The 17,640-nt window shown below is 50.7% G+C and overlaps 1 protein-coding gene across 1 annotated transcript; it reads right to left on the bottom strand.

Moving 5' to 3' along the window:
- Positions 1–7,347: 7,347 nt before the first annotated feature.
- ATP6V1B2 (ATPase H+ transporting V1 subunit B2) lies at positions 7,348–16,902 on the bottom strand. The gene is made up of 14 exons (XM_086628084.1): positions 16,794–16,902; positions 14,118–14,173; positions 13,325–13,423; positions 12,591–12,684; positions 12,413–12,490; positions 11,781–11,920; positions 11,546–11,647; positions 11,077–11,174; positions 10,702–10,825; positions 10,115–10,265; positions 9,664–9,746; positions 9,468–9,572; positions 9,120–9,249; positions 7,348–8,997 (listed from the first exon to the last, which is right to left on the bottom strand). The coding sequence occupies exons 1-14, from the start codon at positions 16,900–16,902 to the stop codon at positions 8,855–8,857; spliced, it is 1,512 nt and encodes a 503-aa protein (XP_086484210.1). The 3' UTR covers positions 7,348–8,854.
- Between the last annotated feature and the right edge of the window lie 738 nt (positions 16,903–17,640).

The following is a 17,640-nucleotide window of genomic DNA, read 5'->3' as shown; positions in this document are numbered from 1 at the left end:
GCCAGGTCTGCCTTCTCCTCCCCGCGGCTCGGGGCTGGGCATCTCTTCCAGGCGAGAAGCTCTGCCCCACAGCTCCACCCACGCCGTGTACAGTTCAGATGAGCCATGTATTTATTAGCGGAGCTGGTGGCCTGGCCAGCTCGCCAGCCCTTCGCCCCTCCCCGCACCGGTGCCCTCCGTGTTACAGAGGTGAACAAGCAACTCGTGCCAGTGGTGACGTGCCAGCAGCTCCCCCTCACCCCCACTGCCACTTCAGCAGTGTCCCTTCTGCCCCCTCGTAGGACCGGGAAGCCAGCGACGGGGGCGGTCAGGGAACAGGACTTCAGCAAATAATCGCCCATCGGGTAAGGAGATGATGCAGAATTCCCAGGGGATGCCCTGCGCCAGGGTCAGCACAGCTCTGGGATGGGGACACCACAGCCCTTCCCACCGTCTTCGAGAAGAATCGGCCACGGTGCGTTTCGAGCCCGTTTCCTGCCCGGAGGAAGCAACAAGCTGCTCTCACACCCCCTAAACCTTCCTCCGGTGGGTGCTGACCCGCAGGGCACCGCGGGCCGAGGAGCCGCCTCCGGCCGCTGGCACAGCATCCGCACCTGCTTCCCCATCCTTCGGCTGCCGTAGTGCCTCAGGAGGGGCCCTACCTGCACCCCCCCCCCAATTACAGCCAGCACCCCCACCGAAATCACCCCTCACTGACGAGCACAGCCCACCCCATCCCATTCCACGGCCACGGCTGCACCAGCACGTCCCTCCTCCCCAGATGCACGCAGCCTTGGCGAGCCTGGCACCCCCCTGCTTGGACACACGAGGACTCAGTGTCCCTTTTTTCCAGCTGCCAGACGGGCAACTGGGTTTGAGGATTAAGGAATTTCCAAGCCACAGTCAGCCCTAAGGAATTGAGGGAGAAATCGGTGGCATTTGCCCCGTGACTCCACGTGCTCTCACTCGCTCACTGCCACCGTCCCTCCCAGGAGCCCAGGTGGCCTTTTTCCCCCGTGCCCTCGTGCCAACAGGATCCCATCAACAGGAGCTGATTAAAAACCACCCAAACCAACCATTTCCATTTTGTTTTCTACCCCACATCTTCAAATTTCCCCCTGTTGCCAGCGAGCAGATAACAAGGCTCCACTGCACATCCCCAGCAGCGACTCTCCTGTTCCTCCACAGCATCCAGCTTGCCAGGGTGGAGATCTCCAGCCGGGACCACTTTGTGCCAGTGCAATGGTGTTTTTTTTCCTGCAATATAGCTGTTTACCCACCAGTGAGCTGGGTGCCAGCCTGGGAAGCCCCATCCCAGGGTTGTGGGGAGATCTTGCATGATCCCATGCTGCAAATTTGGCCAAGGGCTCAACGCCGCGCACGAGCAGCAAAATTGAGCACCCCTCACCCCTCTCCAGCCTGCAAAGGCGACACATGGAAACCAGTCTGTGCCTTCTGCCCCCGAGCACCCCACCACACCTCGCCCCGGAGCATCTCGGCACACAGCACAAGCCAATCCTTAGCCACGGTCCCCTGGGGAAAAGCCAACCTCAAATCCCGGTCCCAGCCCTGTGGCTGTAGGTCAGGGCCACGCCGGGTCAGCAGCCTTTGCCCAGACCTGCCGAAGGATGTTTTGGAGAGAAGAGCAGGGGATGAAGGACAGCACCCGGCTCCGCTCTGGCTCGTCAGACCAGAAGGGATTTTCTGCATCATCCAAACCGTAGCCTTGCACCGAGAGCTCTGCACCCCCTCCCCACCCCACGGCAGAGCCGGAGCACGGGCCAGGAGTTTTCCAGTGCCAAACACACAGGCTGCCAAGGGGAGCAGAGCCCTCCCCGGCTGCCCCATCCCGGCGATGCCCATGTCCCCCCTGCCCAGCCCCAGCCCTACCCCCGCCAACCTCAGTGGCACCATCCCCGGGTCCCCAGCCCCGTGCCCACCCCAGCCCACGCTGTATGATGTGATCGCCCGGAGGCATCGCCGTGCCGCCTTTGCACAACGCTGTGTGTGACCGTCCGCATCGCAGGTGTGTCGCTCCCGGTGTGAGCCGCGGCCGCTCGCCGGGCTCAGCCTGTACATATAATTATTTTTCTGCAGGTTTTTTTTGGATGTTATTTCTGGTGACCAATGTAAACTACTGGTAATTTTATGTTTTTATTTATAAATAAATTTTGTAAAACTTATTTAGCCTCTCCAAGTGCCTGGCTTGGCAGCGTTGGGAGGGTTTCCATCGCCGGCGAGCAGCAATGCGGGACAGTGTGTCACCGTGCCCCTCTCATGCCACCCCCCCAAGCCACAATCCGTTTATCACGGCGCACCAAGGTCCCTTTGGGGACATCCTCCCACCTGGCCCCGTTTGTTTCCAGCCCCGCGAGCGGCGTTATCTCCGCTGTGCAGCTGGGATAACCCAGGCGTGGAAAAGCAGCGACTTGCCGCCGGCAAACACGGGGGGAGCAGAGAGGGGGAGATAATCCACCCAGCCCCACTCCCAGCCCACATCCCGTGGGCTTCATCCCGACCCCAGAGCCCCCAGCCCTGGCGGTCCCCAACCTGCCATCCCCGGAGCGGGCAGGTCCATCTGCCGGCTGGCAGAGCCGGAGAAAACAATTACAGAGGGAGAGACACAATGGAAACACCTTAACAACACCAAGGACATATTTTGACTATTTAAGCTGTTTTCCTCCAAACCCGATCGACTCAGAGCCTGTTTGCACTGGACCGATCTGGTGGTTTCACAGGTCTAAACGGCACGGAGGGAGGTAAAGGGGGAGGTCGGGGGCAGAAAATAGGGAGAAACACTCAAACTGCAGAAAACACTGTCCATCCTGACTCATCTGGCTGTTTCCATCGGGCACTCGTCCCACCACAGTGCAGGGGGGGCCCAAGCCACGCACAGGCTGCTCCGTGCCCCCTGAAAGGGCACTGGGCACCAGCCGATGCTTTCCAGGGAAACTTTGGCTCTGCTCACACTGCCTGGGGCACGAGGGAAATTTATTTTTAGAGCCTTTGAAAACTGCTGAGGAGGAAGGAGGTAGAAAAGCACGTGCAAGGGCTCTTTCTCCTGGGCAGCACCTTCTGTTGCAAATCACCTCTGATCATCGCCTGCCCCGGCTGCGGGGTGCCACCAGCTTGGCCAAGTCCTTCCCAGGCTTGTCCATGTATCTGGGTCAGGGGAGCAGAGGAGAAGACCCCTGAGCTGCTGTTATCCCAGGAGATTGTAACCAAATTGCACATGCTGCAGTGCAGCAAAGCAGAGACTTACCAGGGCTGAGCAGCAGCAGAAGTCGGGGCAGGTCCAGGAGCAAGGGCAGCATCCCTGAGGGCACGGGCACCATAAGGACACCTTCTTGGCAACACCCAGGCCACGGGGAAGCTGAAACGCTGGGGACCCTGGGCTGCTTTTTGCATTAAATCTGGGTGAGGGTCCCACCCCTTTTCCTCCAAAACCCTAACGAAGCTACTGATGAGAAAGAGCTGTGTCCTCCCCCCATGGGTCAGGCTCAGAGCATCCTCTGCCTCAGGCAGCAGCAGAAATCAGGCAGTGGGCACTACTGCATGTCAGGAGTAGGGCTGGAACGGATGCCATGAGATTGGAGAGCTGAACATTGGAACTCAGCCTCAGCCAAGGCAGCCTGGGCCCTGCTGCCCTGGGAGGAAGGAGCAGAACACCAGGGTGAAGCCATTCCCCCATGATACCCAACACTGCCTCTGTGGCAGGTTGAATGTGAACAGGGTGGCATCGGTCCGTGCCAGGGCTGCCAAGCTCAGGAAGTGTCTGAGCACGAGGGGCACAGCTGGCTCAGGTGATGGGGGGTCAAACTGGAGAAGCAGCAGCAGCTCGTGCATCTCCCCCGCAGTCACTGGGGTTCCCTGCCTCGTCTCTGCGTTGGCTCAGCTCTGCTCCAGCTGCCCAAGCACCAACCGTCCTCAAACAGAAGGAGTTTGAATCAGTTGTTGAACTAATCAGCAGATGCAAATCAGCTTCAAGACAGAGAAAAGCTGATTTGCATCTTCTTTTAACACCCTGGTGCCACTGCACCAGTTTCTGGCTATGGGGGGGGCAGAGTCAGACCTAAAATCTCAGCAGAGACAAGACCGGGGCTGCCTTTGAAAGAGCAATTAAATCGAGCCACCTCTTGCTCATAAGGCGATGGAGGGTGGGAGGCAAAGCTGCTTTTGATGTGCAAATAACCCGGAGCAGCTCTCGCCGCCAGCCCACTGCCCTGCCGTACATCTGCCAGTCCCAAGTGACAACCCGAGGGGCGGGGGGGGGGGGGACCGTGTCCAATGTTTGCTCCCCTCCCCTCCGAAATGAGCTGACAGCTGGCGTGTGCTGCTCGCTTGGAGGGACCTGACTGCCTGACATCAGTTGGTGAAGGGGGATCAGACCCCCAGGCAGTCCTCATTAGTCATTACTGGGGAAAAAAAAAGGAAAAAGAAAAAAGAAAACAGCATGTAAACGTACTAAGGCAGCAGCTGGGAGATCAGCACGTCCCATTTAGCATGGTACCTGCTGTCTCCACGCCGTGAAATATTGGGCTGTTTGTTTAGCATCCGGCTAAGTGCCATGTCAGGAGCTGCCCGATGATGGCTCACAGCACAGCCCAGCCCGATGCCACGCAGACAGGTACCCGTTCCACCCAGCCTTGAATGTCCTTTTACTTTCCCACCCCGTTTTCCCAGCAAAGGGCTATGTTCTCAGCTCAGTGCTACAACAGCTGTGCTGCAAGCCCCAGCCTGCTGCCTGGGCCACCGGGAGCTGAAGTTATTTCTGTCATTCCTCCCTTACGGGGCCCTGTGCCAGGCTCAGGCTGTGTGTTACCTGGCAGCTTCTAGTCTGCAGGACCCGCTCCGTCGTAACCCAGGGACCCGCCTGTGCGCAGGGTGACAGCGATGCTCTGCCCGTGTTGGCAGATGCGTTTCCTCCAGCAGTCAGGGAACGTGGACCAAGAGGAAGACAGAGATTTCTGCCCTGCATCGAGTTTCCAGAGCCGGAGGAGAGCCGGCTCAGGCGTGCCCGGCGATGGCGTGGCGTGGGCAGCGCAGCCATTGCAGCCTGGCTGCTTGTGTGTGCGGGTCCAGGGAGCAGAAGGGGCAGGTCAGAGCTCGATGCTGCCACCAAACCTCCACCAGTCAGACATGTCTTGTTAAACCAGAGGTTGGAGCAGCAAGCAAGCCTGAATTAACTCCCCTAGAGGAGAGCTGAAGAGCCTCAGCAGGTTGGTTTTATGCCCACAAGCACAACCTTCTCCCTTAACCTTACAAAGCCACGTGAACCAGAACCAGCCCTGTCCCTGGTCCCCCACAAGCACCGTTCAAAACCTCAGTGCATTTACTCAGCGCCACCCATGCAAGCTAAGGAGCATCACCGCGTGCCCTGCTGCTGCCAGCCGGTCTGGTAATTCCTAAAGCAGTTCTCGCACTGCTGTCTAAGCATTTATAAGAAAAATCATCTTATTTCCAGGCGATACATGATCTGAAGCAGCCTTGTCCTTCTGGACTGATTTGGGAGCTGACACACAGCAGCTCACTCCATCTCCTCTCCGCTGGCTCCCCACTGGGCACACAGTGGCACCGCGCTCGCTGGAGCCCAGCCGGCCTCTCCCCGCGATGCCAGCCGAGCACGCAGCTCCTGCGTGCTGCAGACAGCAGCTATTTTATCCCTGGCACAAAGCCACCCTCACTATTTATATTCATCCCAAACCTTTGTCTGGCCCGGATGAACCGCGCTATCGCTGACGCTTGCCTGTGCGTCAAGAGCTGCTTCACCAGCCTGCCCTGAGCCACAGAATACATCCCGTTTTTACCACTTTGCTCCCATCAGCTGCAAATTAGTAAGGCTTAACTGCCATGAATATTCTTATAATTGCACAAGTCCTTTTGCTTTGCTCTAACATCAGCACGTTTCGGGAGCCACGTTATCCATATGCAGACACTTGCGGCTGTCTCGCTCCGCAGCGCTCACCCACCCTCGGGAATGCTTGTTCAAACTTTGTCCCCAAAACCTGTCACCTGCTGAAGGATTTCAGGAATTCACCGGGCTTTGGAATTTCTCCTCTTACTCACGTTTTCAAAAGCTGCATCACTGAGCACTGGCAGCTGCCATCTGTTGGTGAAGTTATCCTCGTATCCGGAGTGACTGTAACCAAGGGGGTAAACGGGTAGAGGAAGTCAAAAAAAGTTGGGACAAACCCCTTTAAGCCATCAGTCATGGGTTTAGCATGCTAGATCCTCCTTCCTCCATGTTAAATGAATAGTCTTTCAAGCTCTGAAGATGATCAAAGCCATTATTAATACTGAGGACATGGGATTTGTAACTTAACATCGCTCCTGGTGAAAAAGACACTGCAGGAACCAGCTTGGACATTTAAATGAGTTTTTTTTAAAAGTGAGCTAATGTCTTTATCTACCTCAAGGACTTGTACTTCTGTACAAGAAACAGCTCGAATTATAGCTTAGTACAACATTTAATAGGAGAAAACCTGAGACAGCCTCAGGCTTTTAACAGTCAGAACAAACTTCCCAGAGACTGTGCAGCTCAGCACATCAGGGCACGGCTCTTCCAAGACGAACAGCAGAATCAGCAGAAGGAACGGTGCCCTCTTCCCCCACCGAGCAACTGGTTCGGACGTGCACGTGTTGTGCAGCACAGGAAGGTGTGTTTGGGTTTACCTCCGCTCTCGAGCACATCAGGAAGAATCCCAGATCTCCCCGTTTCACTCTGTTCCAGCCTCTCACCTTCACCCGTCATGCTGCAGCCCCACAGCAGGGAAACTCTTACAACAGTTAATGCATGGAGAGAGACTGACATCAGGAATTACATCAGGGATTTAAGCAGAGTCATGCCCCAGGCTGCCTGCACAGAATACCTGAACAAACCTACCCAGGCCCCTCTCTTCCTCAGTAGTACAGAAAATACATACAGAAAATTTTTCATACAGAAAATTTTAAGTCAACATCATACGCCTAAGCTCATTTTCAAGAAGCCTTTTAAGGTTTCTGAGCCTCCTCTAGTGCCAACTACCCTCGAGACGTGTGAGAAACAGCAGCATCACATCACCCTCCGATATCCCTGCAAAGCCTTCACCCACGTCTGCACCACCCGCCCACAGCACTCAGTCCTGACGCTGAAGGCCAAATCCTGATCATGGAAAGCCACCAGCTCCAGGAATAACGTGGGGGTGGCTCGAGTGGATCTCACCGCACACACAGAAATGGAAGTGAGAAATGTTGTCAGCACGTTAGGTAGTTTCATTCATGTAAACAGGATCCCCCATGGCAGAGGACATCTTCGCCACTGATGAAAGACCTGAAGCTGTTTTCAACCACAGAATCACAAAAAGCTTCCATTTTGTTCAACATCTTCCATATTTAATTTATTTAGATATTCTCTACATTAAAGTATTCTCATGCCAACACTTCCAACCTCCCATCCCCACCTCAAGAAAAATAGACTCGACACAGCTTCAGAGTGGAATGCACTGGAATAAAGTTGCTATTGCATCCAAGTTACAGAGAACACTGAACAAACTAGAGAAGAACTGCACACAGGAGACGCCAGGGAAAGCTGGAGTTAGCACATGATCGTTTGAGTCATGTTAGCACCTCCCTAGACAAGCACTGCAGGCGTTCAGAGAGGTGCAACATGCTTTGGTTAGCTAGACCAGAGCTTAGACTACATTAAGCCCAGAAAAAAAGCACGAAAGCCTGCCAGCACTGGGCTCAGAGCCTCATCTGAACCAATTTGAAAAAGACAACACCGAATTGACTAGCCAAGTCTGCAGTGTTTGGGAATGCTGAGCTCTCCTGGCTAGCCAAATCTGTGCCTGGAGTGCAAACCACAACAGTTTCAAAGACGACTCGGGACCCAGCACCACTCAGAGCATGCTCTAACACCGAATTCAAAACGCCCGTTCGCACATCTCGGGTGCTTTCTCCTGTTGCGTCGCTTGGTACAAGACACTTCAAAAGCTGACCTCCCACCAGTACAACGGTGTCAGGTACAAGACTTCTTCCACAGCTCATATAGTCCCCTTCAGTAGCAGCACAAAGCCCTGGATCACCTAGTCTCGCCCATTGGGACACTGCTGATCTCAGAATGCTTTAGCTGCTGTTCTGCGTCTCTGGCATTGCCGGAATTGAAAGAAAAAAGGGTAAGTAGGAAACTTACTCTACAAACTTCAATTTGAAACCTTTAACTCAGTAATCAAGCCTTATCGTGCTACCTTCAGGTAGCAACCCACTGGCCTGTGACCTCTGGAAAGACCCTTTGCTTGTGGAAAAGCATCTACCACGCCTACTAGTGTCCTCAGTTCATGAATACCTTCAAGAACCTTAAGCCATAGTTAAAAAAATCAGTGACTTGCATTTTTCAGGAAGGTATGTTGTCATGCACCACGCTCTCCACGTATCAGCCTGGTCTGCAGGCACAACAGCAGGACAGCAGAGTGCCATCTGTTCTACCAGCAGCACAGCAACCACATACGATCAGACTGAGCAGATGCTTTGGACAAAGGAAGTCACATTTCTCTTTCACATTTCCTAAACCATGTGCTCCTGGGTTGAAAGTAAAGATTTGCAATTTCTCATAATCCTCAGACATTCCCCTGAAATGTCTACAAAAGGTCCAGTTCAAAAAAAAACAAGCTTCATGATAGCTATTGCACATTTGTAAGAGCTGGCCTAAATATTTTCCTGAAGATCCAGGCTTTGGAAGAAGGGATATTTTAAAAACTATCAGTGTGCATCGGAACACTGGCACAAAAAGTCACCTATTCTTGGTTTTAATTGCAAGGGCGACAAGTAAACACCAACACATGAAAAGAAGAAAACAAACAGCATTTCACAGAGCAAGGAGATAGAGATGAAGCTGTGGCTAGTGTTTTGCAGTCGAATCTCGAGGATAGAATTCAGCCAGTGTTGTCTGAGGAATTCTCTTTAACATCTCCTTGGGGAAGATCCGCAAAAGCTGCCATCCGATGTCCAAGGTCTCGTAAACAGTGCGATTTTCGTAAGGACCTGCAGAAAGCAAACGCTGACTGAAACACAGGGCAGGAAAGTTTCTCACCACCAGGGAGATCTGAGAACAAGGCCTTCTAGGTGTTAATGCCTACTGGGATGTTCTCGGAACAGATGCTTACCCTGAGCAATGAAGTTCTTCTCAAACTTCTGCAGAAACTCCAGATAAAGAAGATCATCTGAGGTAAGAGCTTCCTCCCCAACGACAGCCTTCATAGCCTGCACATCCTTTCCGATAGCATAGCAGGCATACTAGGAGAGACAGAAACAGAACTGCTTTTACCTCCATCACCCATGTAACGATTTCTGTGCAAACCCAAACCAAGGGTCTCACTAAACACTCAGTCCACGCTTGAAAGCGGCCTCAGGTGTGTTCTGGATTGCCACTGTTCAGCACGCCCTTTACAAGCTGTTTAGTGAGAGGTCTGTTTGAAATATGACTCTGCTTCTCCAAAGAGGTATTTACATACCAGCTGGTTGGACACATCTGCATGATCCTTCCTGGTCATACCCTCTCCAATAGCTGACTTCATCAGTCGAGACAAGGAGGGCAAGACATTAATAGGTGGGTAAATCTGGAGGAAAAAGACATCCAAGAATTTCAACATTAATACTTCAAAAAGTACAGAGTAACCTTAAATATGTTCTAACCGGTCTGACACACACCTGTCTGTTATGCAGCTGCCTATCCACGTAGATTTGTCCCTCAGTGATGTATCCAGTCAAGTCAGGGATAGGATGAGTAATATCTGCGGAAAAGAATGGTTTGATAGTTTTCAGACCTTTTATATCCATTCTAGCACTGATGTGGCAGCTTTCTGCAGTTAAATGACTTCTAAAGTAAAATACCATCAGTTGGTATCCCCATACATCACTAAGTGCTCTTATGCAAAAATTAGAGCTGTAAGCACTCGTGACAGAGGGCTGGAGCACAGTCCTGAAGTCTGAAATGAGCAAAGCATTTCTATCAGCAATACAGACAGAGAAGGCAGCCAAGAATTGCAATGTCCACATGGAAACCTAAAGGCCACAGGACCTTCTATCTTGCTGTGTACCCAAACTAAGGCAGCTTGCTCTAAAGGAGTCCTTTAAAGTGCTAGTTATTAAAACCACTCACCATCATTGGGCATGGTAAGAATAGGAATCTGAGTAATGGAACCATTTCTGCCTTCCACACGTCCAGCACGCTCATATATAGTAGCCAAGTCAGTGTACATGTAACCTGGGAAACCACGACGGCCAGGCACTTCCTCTCTAGCTGCTGAAACCTGAGGCAATCCAGAAAAACGTTTGCAAGAAGTCAGATCAGCCACACAGACCTGCTGTCTTCTCTAATTAAGCCACACTAGTCACTTAAAGCACCTCTTCCTGCAGGTGATACCAAACTACAGCTACACAAACCCCTACTAAGACAAGTGTGTCACCACAACCATGAATGATGAGATAAGATGCCAAGGCAAATCAGAAACTCTAACACCAAACTGCTGAATGCCACTAGTCCAATAAGTTAAGCGCTCTCAGAAGCACAAGCTGTTTGCTGAACATAACCCTAGACAACGAATGAATAACTAAAAGCCTCACTGGCTATTTAAGAATAGCCAGTAATGAATACTGATCCCAACAGCTTATGCAGAAGTTTACATTCTCACTCTGTATCAGGAATACTTTCTGCCAACACCCAGCATGAGTTAATAAATGCGTTACCTCTCGCAGAGCTTCAGCATAGGAGCTCATATCTGTCAGAATGACCAACACGTGCTTCTCACACTGATATGCCAAGAACTCTGCTGTGGTTAGAGCGAGACGAGGGGTGATAATGCGCTCAATGCTGAAACAGAGCAGGACAGCATTATTGGTGACAAGTGCTTTAAGGCTGCAAGGTAACAGTTTGGAGTTACAAACACTTCAAAACGCTCAGAAAATCTGCTACGTGCCCCAGCTGAAGTACCAGCATTCCACATCAACTTTGCTGTAAAATGTCAACCTAAGTGACAACTGGCAGGACACCAGTGAGGCTTCAGCTTTCAGTTTACTCGTTCTTCTCAGCCTTTTCCCAACCATCATACTGGAACTACTTACGTTGGATCATTGGCCAAATTCAGGAACAGACACACATTGTCCATGGACCCATTTTCCTCAAAGTCTGATTTGAAGAACCGAGCAGTTTCCATGTTCACCTGAATCACAGTATTAAGGCATCAGTTCCAGGTCAGATTTTAGTGTACTACATTTTGCATCAGATTAAGGTCTAAATACCTCAATAATAATCCATAAGCAAAACCCTCTGTATCAAACACTCTCCTACATTCCCAGAATGAATTATTTCTAGAATTCCAGGCTACAGATTCTAAGTTTAAGACACTTTATCCTGATCAGACACACTTCATTACAGTACTTGTGTCTGTTTGGGACTTTCAGCCATCCAGCACTGTTTAGTTACATACATAAGACCTCCTTAGCACGCTTTCAAACGAGTAACATTCAGCTACTCTCAGCAGTGGCTTATTTATTACTCCAGCATCATTCTCCTCCAATAATATTGACTTACACCCATAGCAGCAAACACAATGGCAAAGTTTTCTTCACTGTAGTCCATCACATCTTTGGATTTCTTCACCAAGCCAGCTTGGCGACATATCTGAGCTGCAATCTAGGGGAAAAAAGTTTCAGTGCAATCTGTGTGTTTGATACTATTACACAGACCAGAATTTAACTTAGTTTACATCTTAACCCCAGTGAAACGCGAGCCACTAACAGTTTAGAGAGTAGCTTTGAGTACTCACTTCATTGTGGGGCAAGCCAGCAGCTGAGAATATGGGGATTTTCTGCCCCCTGGCAATACTGTTCATACCATCTATAGCAGAAATGCCAGTCTGAATCATTTCTTCTGGATAGATACGACACTGGGGATTGATTGGCTGACCTGTTATATTTTTTAAGAGAACACATGTTATTCCATGTACCTGTTTGAAGCTTGATCAAACCACCACTGACCTTGAGCCAGTCTAAGGCTCAAGTCAAAAGATGCAAACCTCACCATTAGACCCACAAATCTTTAGGTGCACGTGGTCAAACCTGAGCCTTTTGCGGATCCTAAGACTCAGGCTTTTCTTGAAAGCACTCTTACTGTTTACTTGACCACAGAATGCCAGACAAGTTATTAGCTTTTTGTCTTTGGAGGCTGTATAATTAAGACAGTCTACAAATACTTCAAAGAGCAGCTTCCAAACACTACTGAAAACAGTTATTTTCTGCTACCTCATCATCCTGCACTTGTGTAAATTTAATTTCAGTTTGTTGTCACAGACATACTTAAAAATAACATTAAACCCCCCTAACAGTTAGATTCTATGTTCAAAACCAAAACTATTCCAAAATTCAGAAATCAACACCAGATTTGTCTTTAGCTCCATACCAGAAATGTCAAGGAAATCTTCAGCCAAAACAATGGGGCCTCTGTCTATAGGTTTTCCTGATCCATTAAATACTCTGCCTACAACGAACAGCAATAAAATAAAAGTGTAAGTTGTTGTAAGAATAAGTTAGTGTGTGATAAGTCTGTTCATCCTTCAAAGCAAGATGCAAGTCCTTACCAAGCATATCCTCAGAGACAGGGGTTCGGAGAATATCCCCCGTAAACTCACAAGAGGTTTTCTTAGCATCAATACCCGAAGTTCCTTCAAACACCTGTAAATATAGCAGAACAAAAAAAACCACCACCACAGGAGAAAGGAGTAAGTATTGTGCTTCACAAAATAACACACTAGAATGCTGCTTCACAGCTTGAGAACTCCATCAGCCACAGGGCATAAAAGCAAGGCAGTCCTCTGCAAGAAATGATTTCAAGAGCAGCTTGCTAGTACAAAACATCACATAAAAACCTACTTTAAACCCAGCTCATGAAGTGTATCAGCAGCAACCAACAAACCCGGTGCCATTCCTTTGATCTCAAGTACAGCCCTTTGCCAACAGGGTAAAGTTCTTCAGATAAGAAGAAGAATATTAACAAGAAACAGCTGCTTAGAAATACCTGCACCCACACAACATAGGAGTGGATCTTGAATCTAACACCGTACAATTACAGAACAATTCCTTTAATCCAGCAGAAGAGAAATCTAGGGGGGTGTAAATAAAAAACGTCCTTCTGTCCTCCAGTTTTCAATCTTGTAAAATTATTCATGCCACTTGCACTTGGAATAAGGAGGTAATTTATTTATTTATGGCACCAAAAGAACATGTCACAAGACAGATTTGACAAGGCTCAGGCATGCTGATTAATAAAATACTTTTCAGTTGCAACAAGAGACATTCCTGTCCCTAATCATACCTGAACCACAGCTTTGGAGCCACTGACTTCCAGCACCTGCCCACTTCTTCTTGTGCCATCAGGAAGGGTCAGGTGGACAATCTCTGCGTACCTAGGAAACTAAAGGCGAGCAAGAAAGATGGTGGAAAGCATTAAAATCCAGAGGAACCGTCATGACACTAACACTATCAGCTTCAAGCAAGCTTAAGCTTGGCAACTACTCAATCATTTTTAAAATTAGAAAAAAAAACTCATTCCAAGGCAATTAAAATTTATCGGGCTAAAGCCATCTTTACAGGGACTTTACAACATCTGCTCAGAGTTGCAGGCTGCAGAAGGTTCTAAGAACCCTAGTAGTCCTGACAGACTGATGGGAAGCCACCATGCAGGGTGTCACAACAGGAACAAAACGCTGGCATTTGCCTTCAACAGTCACCTGCCAGTAAGGTGAAAACAAGACAAAACTGGTTTAGTTCCCTTTTAGAGAGCGCTGATGCTCTGGTAACAAAAAGGTCAGGAGCAGAGTATGTGTATTTCCACCTTTAAAAGTTTAGACAACATTTGAGGGATTTTGTTAAAACTGAAACAATGTTTCATCTCTTTACCCCAACTACTCTCCCTTTCTTCCAGGACATGGACAACTCTCCTCCACTTCATGGCAATTTGCTTGCTCTCATTCATCCCAGCAGCCAGAAACATGTCTTGTACTAAAACTGCTCAGCGGCCTCACGAATTCCACAACAGTCTGGATTTAATCTTTTTCTTGTCAACTCTTCCTCAAAAAGCTTCATTCATTAAGAACCTGAATCTTTACCTTAACTTGATCCAAGATAACCAGGGGACCGTTCACACCCGATACAGTTTTATAAGCTGAAAGAAAGCAAGTCACAAGTCAGGCACTTCCTCAGACCGTCAGAAATATCCTACATAAAGTTTCCCAAGTTTCATTATCATGTTTGCAGATTTTAGGCCCAGTTCTGTACCACTTCTGTGTTTATTAGGAACTCCACAAGAAGAATCAGGTACTGAATGGTGTTGCCAGCATTTTTTGCCACTATTTGCAATGCACTTGAGGTAATTTACGTTTAGACACACAATATTGCTGTTTTCTTGCCTGTCACAGAAATGTATTGATACCAGCATATATCCAGGGATAATTTAAATGCCCCCAGAAACACCCATACAACATAGAGGTGACATTTTAAGCTAAGAAAAATATCCAGTTGCAAGATCTTTAAAAAAACAGGCAGAGCAACATCCGCAATTTGTGCTGAAGAAGTAATCATGGGTGCCACTGCAATTTATGCCAAATAAATGAGGAGAGGATCTTAATATCAATACTCAACTTCAAACTTTTTTTTTTTTTAAGCCACAGAAGGGTCCTGCTCCATGCCACTGAAACAGCCCAGGTGAAAGCCTGGACTTTGCAAAGCGAGCAGATCTTGCTCTCTAAAGCTGACCAGCAGCTCGGTGGGTTCTGGCACACTGGGACAGGAAACCTGACAATACCTTTCCTGACTCCCAAGAAGAGGTCAATGCACTGTACCATAAAAGGCTGAATTTCACCTCAGCCAAACTCCTCCTACTCTAGGGTTATCCTGGCTTAAAGATTGACACCTGATAGAAGGCCACGGCCAGCTCACCAGAAGGCTCATGTCTTAAACAACAGCAAGTACTGCCATTACATACAACTTTCTGAGGCACTGCGTGCCCAGAATTCATTACTTTGTCAGAAAAGCTCTGAAAACCATCCTCCTATGTTGCTCTAAGGACACACGAGTGTCCCAGCTAAAGCCCAGCACCACCTGATCCACAGACAACACTGAGTCAAAGCTTTATCAGGGTCACAAGGAGCAGTGACCAAGAGAGTGACTGTTAATCACGGACCCCTGGGAGGGAAAAATGAGCAAGTGGAGCCGTTTGCACAACAGGAGAGACACCTGCAACCATTCTTGGTCACGCCACAGGGCAGAGGAAACAAACAGGCACTCGTGGCACTAAGAAAGATCACAAATTCCACCCGCACCAGGCCACAGGGAATCATCTGGCTTGGACATTTCAGCCTGCCCAGGCCTGGCACGCTTTCTGTGCGCTGTCTAGACTGTCAACAACGCAGAATTTACACTTAAACAAACAGTTTGAACTGTTGCAATGTAACGTCTTAAACGGTGACAATCAAAACTGCCTTAGATAAGGTTTGAGGGTCACTGGGTGTGTGAGACAGCCTAAGGCTGGAGCTCCTGTTTCTCAGTTTTAACTCCTGTCAAAATCCTGCTAAACACCCTGAGACACCACACATGTTCCTAAATTAATCTTAATCAAAAGCACAAGCTGGCCTGCTCCTTTCACCTGAGCAAGGAGAATTATACAGACACTACAAGGACTCTGCTTAGACTGTGAGTGTTTGCAGCCCACTGTCTGCAAAAAATGGAAAAGATTCTCTCGAGCAAAGCATTCCATCTCGTGACTGTCTCATGAGCACTTCCTCCTCAGTCAATGGGAAAGGGCCTTGTCCAGAAGAAAATATTTCCTTGAGATCAATCAGCATCAATTCCCCTTGAAAGCAGCTCCCCGCTGACTTGAAATTCCTGTTTCAAATAAGATGAACCAGTTCTGTGACAACCCAAAAGCAACTGAAATGTTTTTCGCAGCCAGCTTGCAAATGCTGTCAGTTTGGGCAAAAGCCAAAATCGACACAGAAAAACACAAACTGAATATGAAGTCACCTTGGCTCCAGGCTTGACAGGAGCCTCTGCTCCCAGAGGGGAGAAGCTCTCCCAGTAAAGCAGAGCAGTGGACTTGGGGGAGCAGGAATGACCAATTTGGCTTTCAAACCAGACTAAGGTTTGCAAGAAAGCCATCGTGGAGAAGCTCCCCGGCTGCCTCCTTGCCAGGACTCACACTATTTGGGTGAGCAGGCACAGCCACTCACGTAACCACCACCCAGAGCATAAAAAAGGCCAGAAAAAACGCACCTTCCAACAACCCTGACCTTCCCCCTCCCGCACTGCAATAAAGGCCCTTTTTACAAGGCTGCTGTCCTTCCTCTTTTTCACCGGATTTCTGAACTTCGTTTTAAAGGAACAGAATCCACACCCTCCCCCACAGTTCCCAGCGATTTTCGGTTCCTGCTAAAAACGCAAAATTCCCACAAAGGACAGCGAAATGACCTGTGTCACCCAGCGGGCAGCAGCGCACGGAACTAATTGAAGTGTTTACACCGGCCAACGCCGGGGAAGCGCCGCTGCGGCCCCCGGCGCGGTTAAAGGCCCAGCCGGAGCAGACAGCGGCCGGCAGAAACCCCCCCGCGCCCCCAGGCCAGGCCAGGCCAGGCCGGCCCCCGAGCCCCAAAGGCCGCCCAGGCCCCCGGCCCCGCCGCACGGAACGGCCCCGGCCGCGGCTCCGCCCGCCCTCGGGGCACCGCGGCCCTGCGGCCGCCCCCGCGCCGGGCCCCCGCGCCGGGGAAGCCGCCCCGCCGCCCCGCACTCACTGAGGCGCGGCTGCGAGAGGTAGTCGCGGGTGAGAGCCGCCACCTGCTCCCGCGGCCCGCCGGGCCCGCCGCCGTTCACCAGCCCGCGCACCGCCCGCACCGCCGCCATCTTCTCCGGCCTCGCGCGCGCCGCCGCGCAGGCGCTGATATAGCGCGCGCCCCGCCCGGAGAGCGGCTCGGGGCGGAGCTGTCCGCGGTGCTGGGGGGGGGGGGGGGGGGGAAGGGGAAGGGGAAGGGGAAGGGGAAGGGGAAGGGGAAGGGGAAGGGGAAGGGGAAGGGGAAGAGGAAAGGGGAAAGGGAAAGGGGGAGGGGAAGGGGAAGGGGAAGGGGAAGGGGAAAGGGAAGAGGAAAGGGAAAGGGAAGGGGAAAAGGAAAGGGAAAGGGAAGGGAAGGGGAAGGGGAAGGGGAAGGGGAAGGGGAAGGGGAAGGGGAAGGGGAAGGGGAAGGGGAAGGGGAAGGGGAAGGGGAAAGGGAAGGGGAAGGGGAAAGGGAAGGGGAAGGGGAAGGGGAAGGGGAAGGGGAAGGGGAAGGGGAAGGGGAAAGGGAAGGGGAAGGGGAAGGGGAAGGGGAAGGGAAGGGGAAGGGGAAGGGGAAGGGGAAGGGGAAGGGGAAGGGGAGGGGGAAGGGGAAAGGGAAGGGGAAGGGGAAGGGGAAGGGGAAGGGGAAAGGGAAGGGGAAGGGGAAAGGGAAAGGGAAGGGGAAGGGGAAGGGGAAGGGGAAGGGGAAAGGGAAGGGGAAAGGGAAAGGGAAGGGGAAAGGGAAAGGGAAGGGGAAGGGGAAGGGGAAGGGGAAAGGGAAGGGGAAGGGGAAGGGGAAGGGGAAGGGGAAGAGGAAAGGGAAGGGGAAG

Source organism: Tauraco erythrolophus, chromosome 29 (genome assembly GCF_009769465.1).
Source record: "Tauraco erythrolophus isolate bTauEry1 chromosome 29, bTauEry1.pri, whole genome shotgun sequence".
In the NCBI taxonomy this organism is placed as follows: domain Eukaryota; kingdom Metazoa; phylum Chordata; class Aves; order Musophagiformes; family Musophagidae; genus Tauraco; species Tauraco erythrolophus.
Note: the sequence above shows the minus strand (reverse complement) of the source record. Positions and strands in the feature narration are given on the sequence as shown.

What these genes read in the sequence shown, in the direction of transcription:
- ATP6V1B2 (XM_086628084.1), bottom strand. Translation starts at nt 16,902, where the DNA reads ATGGCGGCGGTGCGGGCGGTGCGCGGGCTGGTGAACGGCGGCGGGCCC. An exon ending in CCTCTCGCAGCCGCGCCTCA is followed by an intron (nt 14,174 to 16,793) that starts GTGAGTGCGGGG and finishes GCTTTCTTTCAG; the next exon opens with CTTATAAAACTGTATCGGGT. An exon ending in TGTCTCTGAGGATATGCTTG is followed by an intron (nt 12,491 to 12,590) that starts GTAAGGACTTGC and finishes TGTTCGTTGTAG; the next exon opens with GCAGAGTATTTAATGGATCA.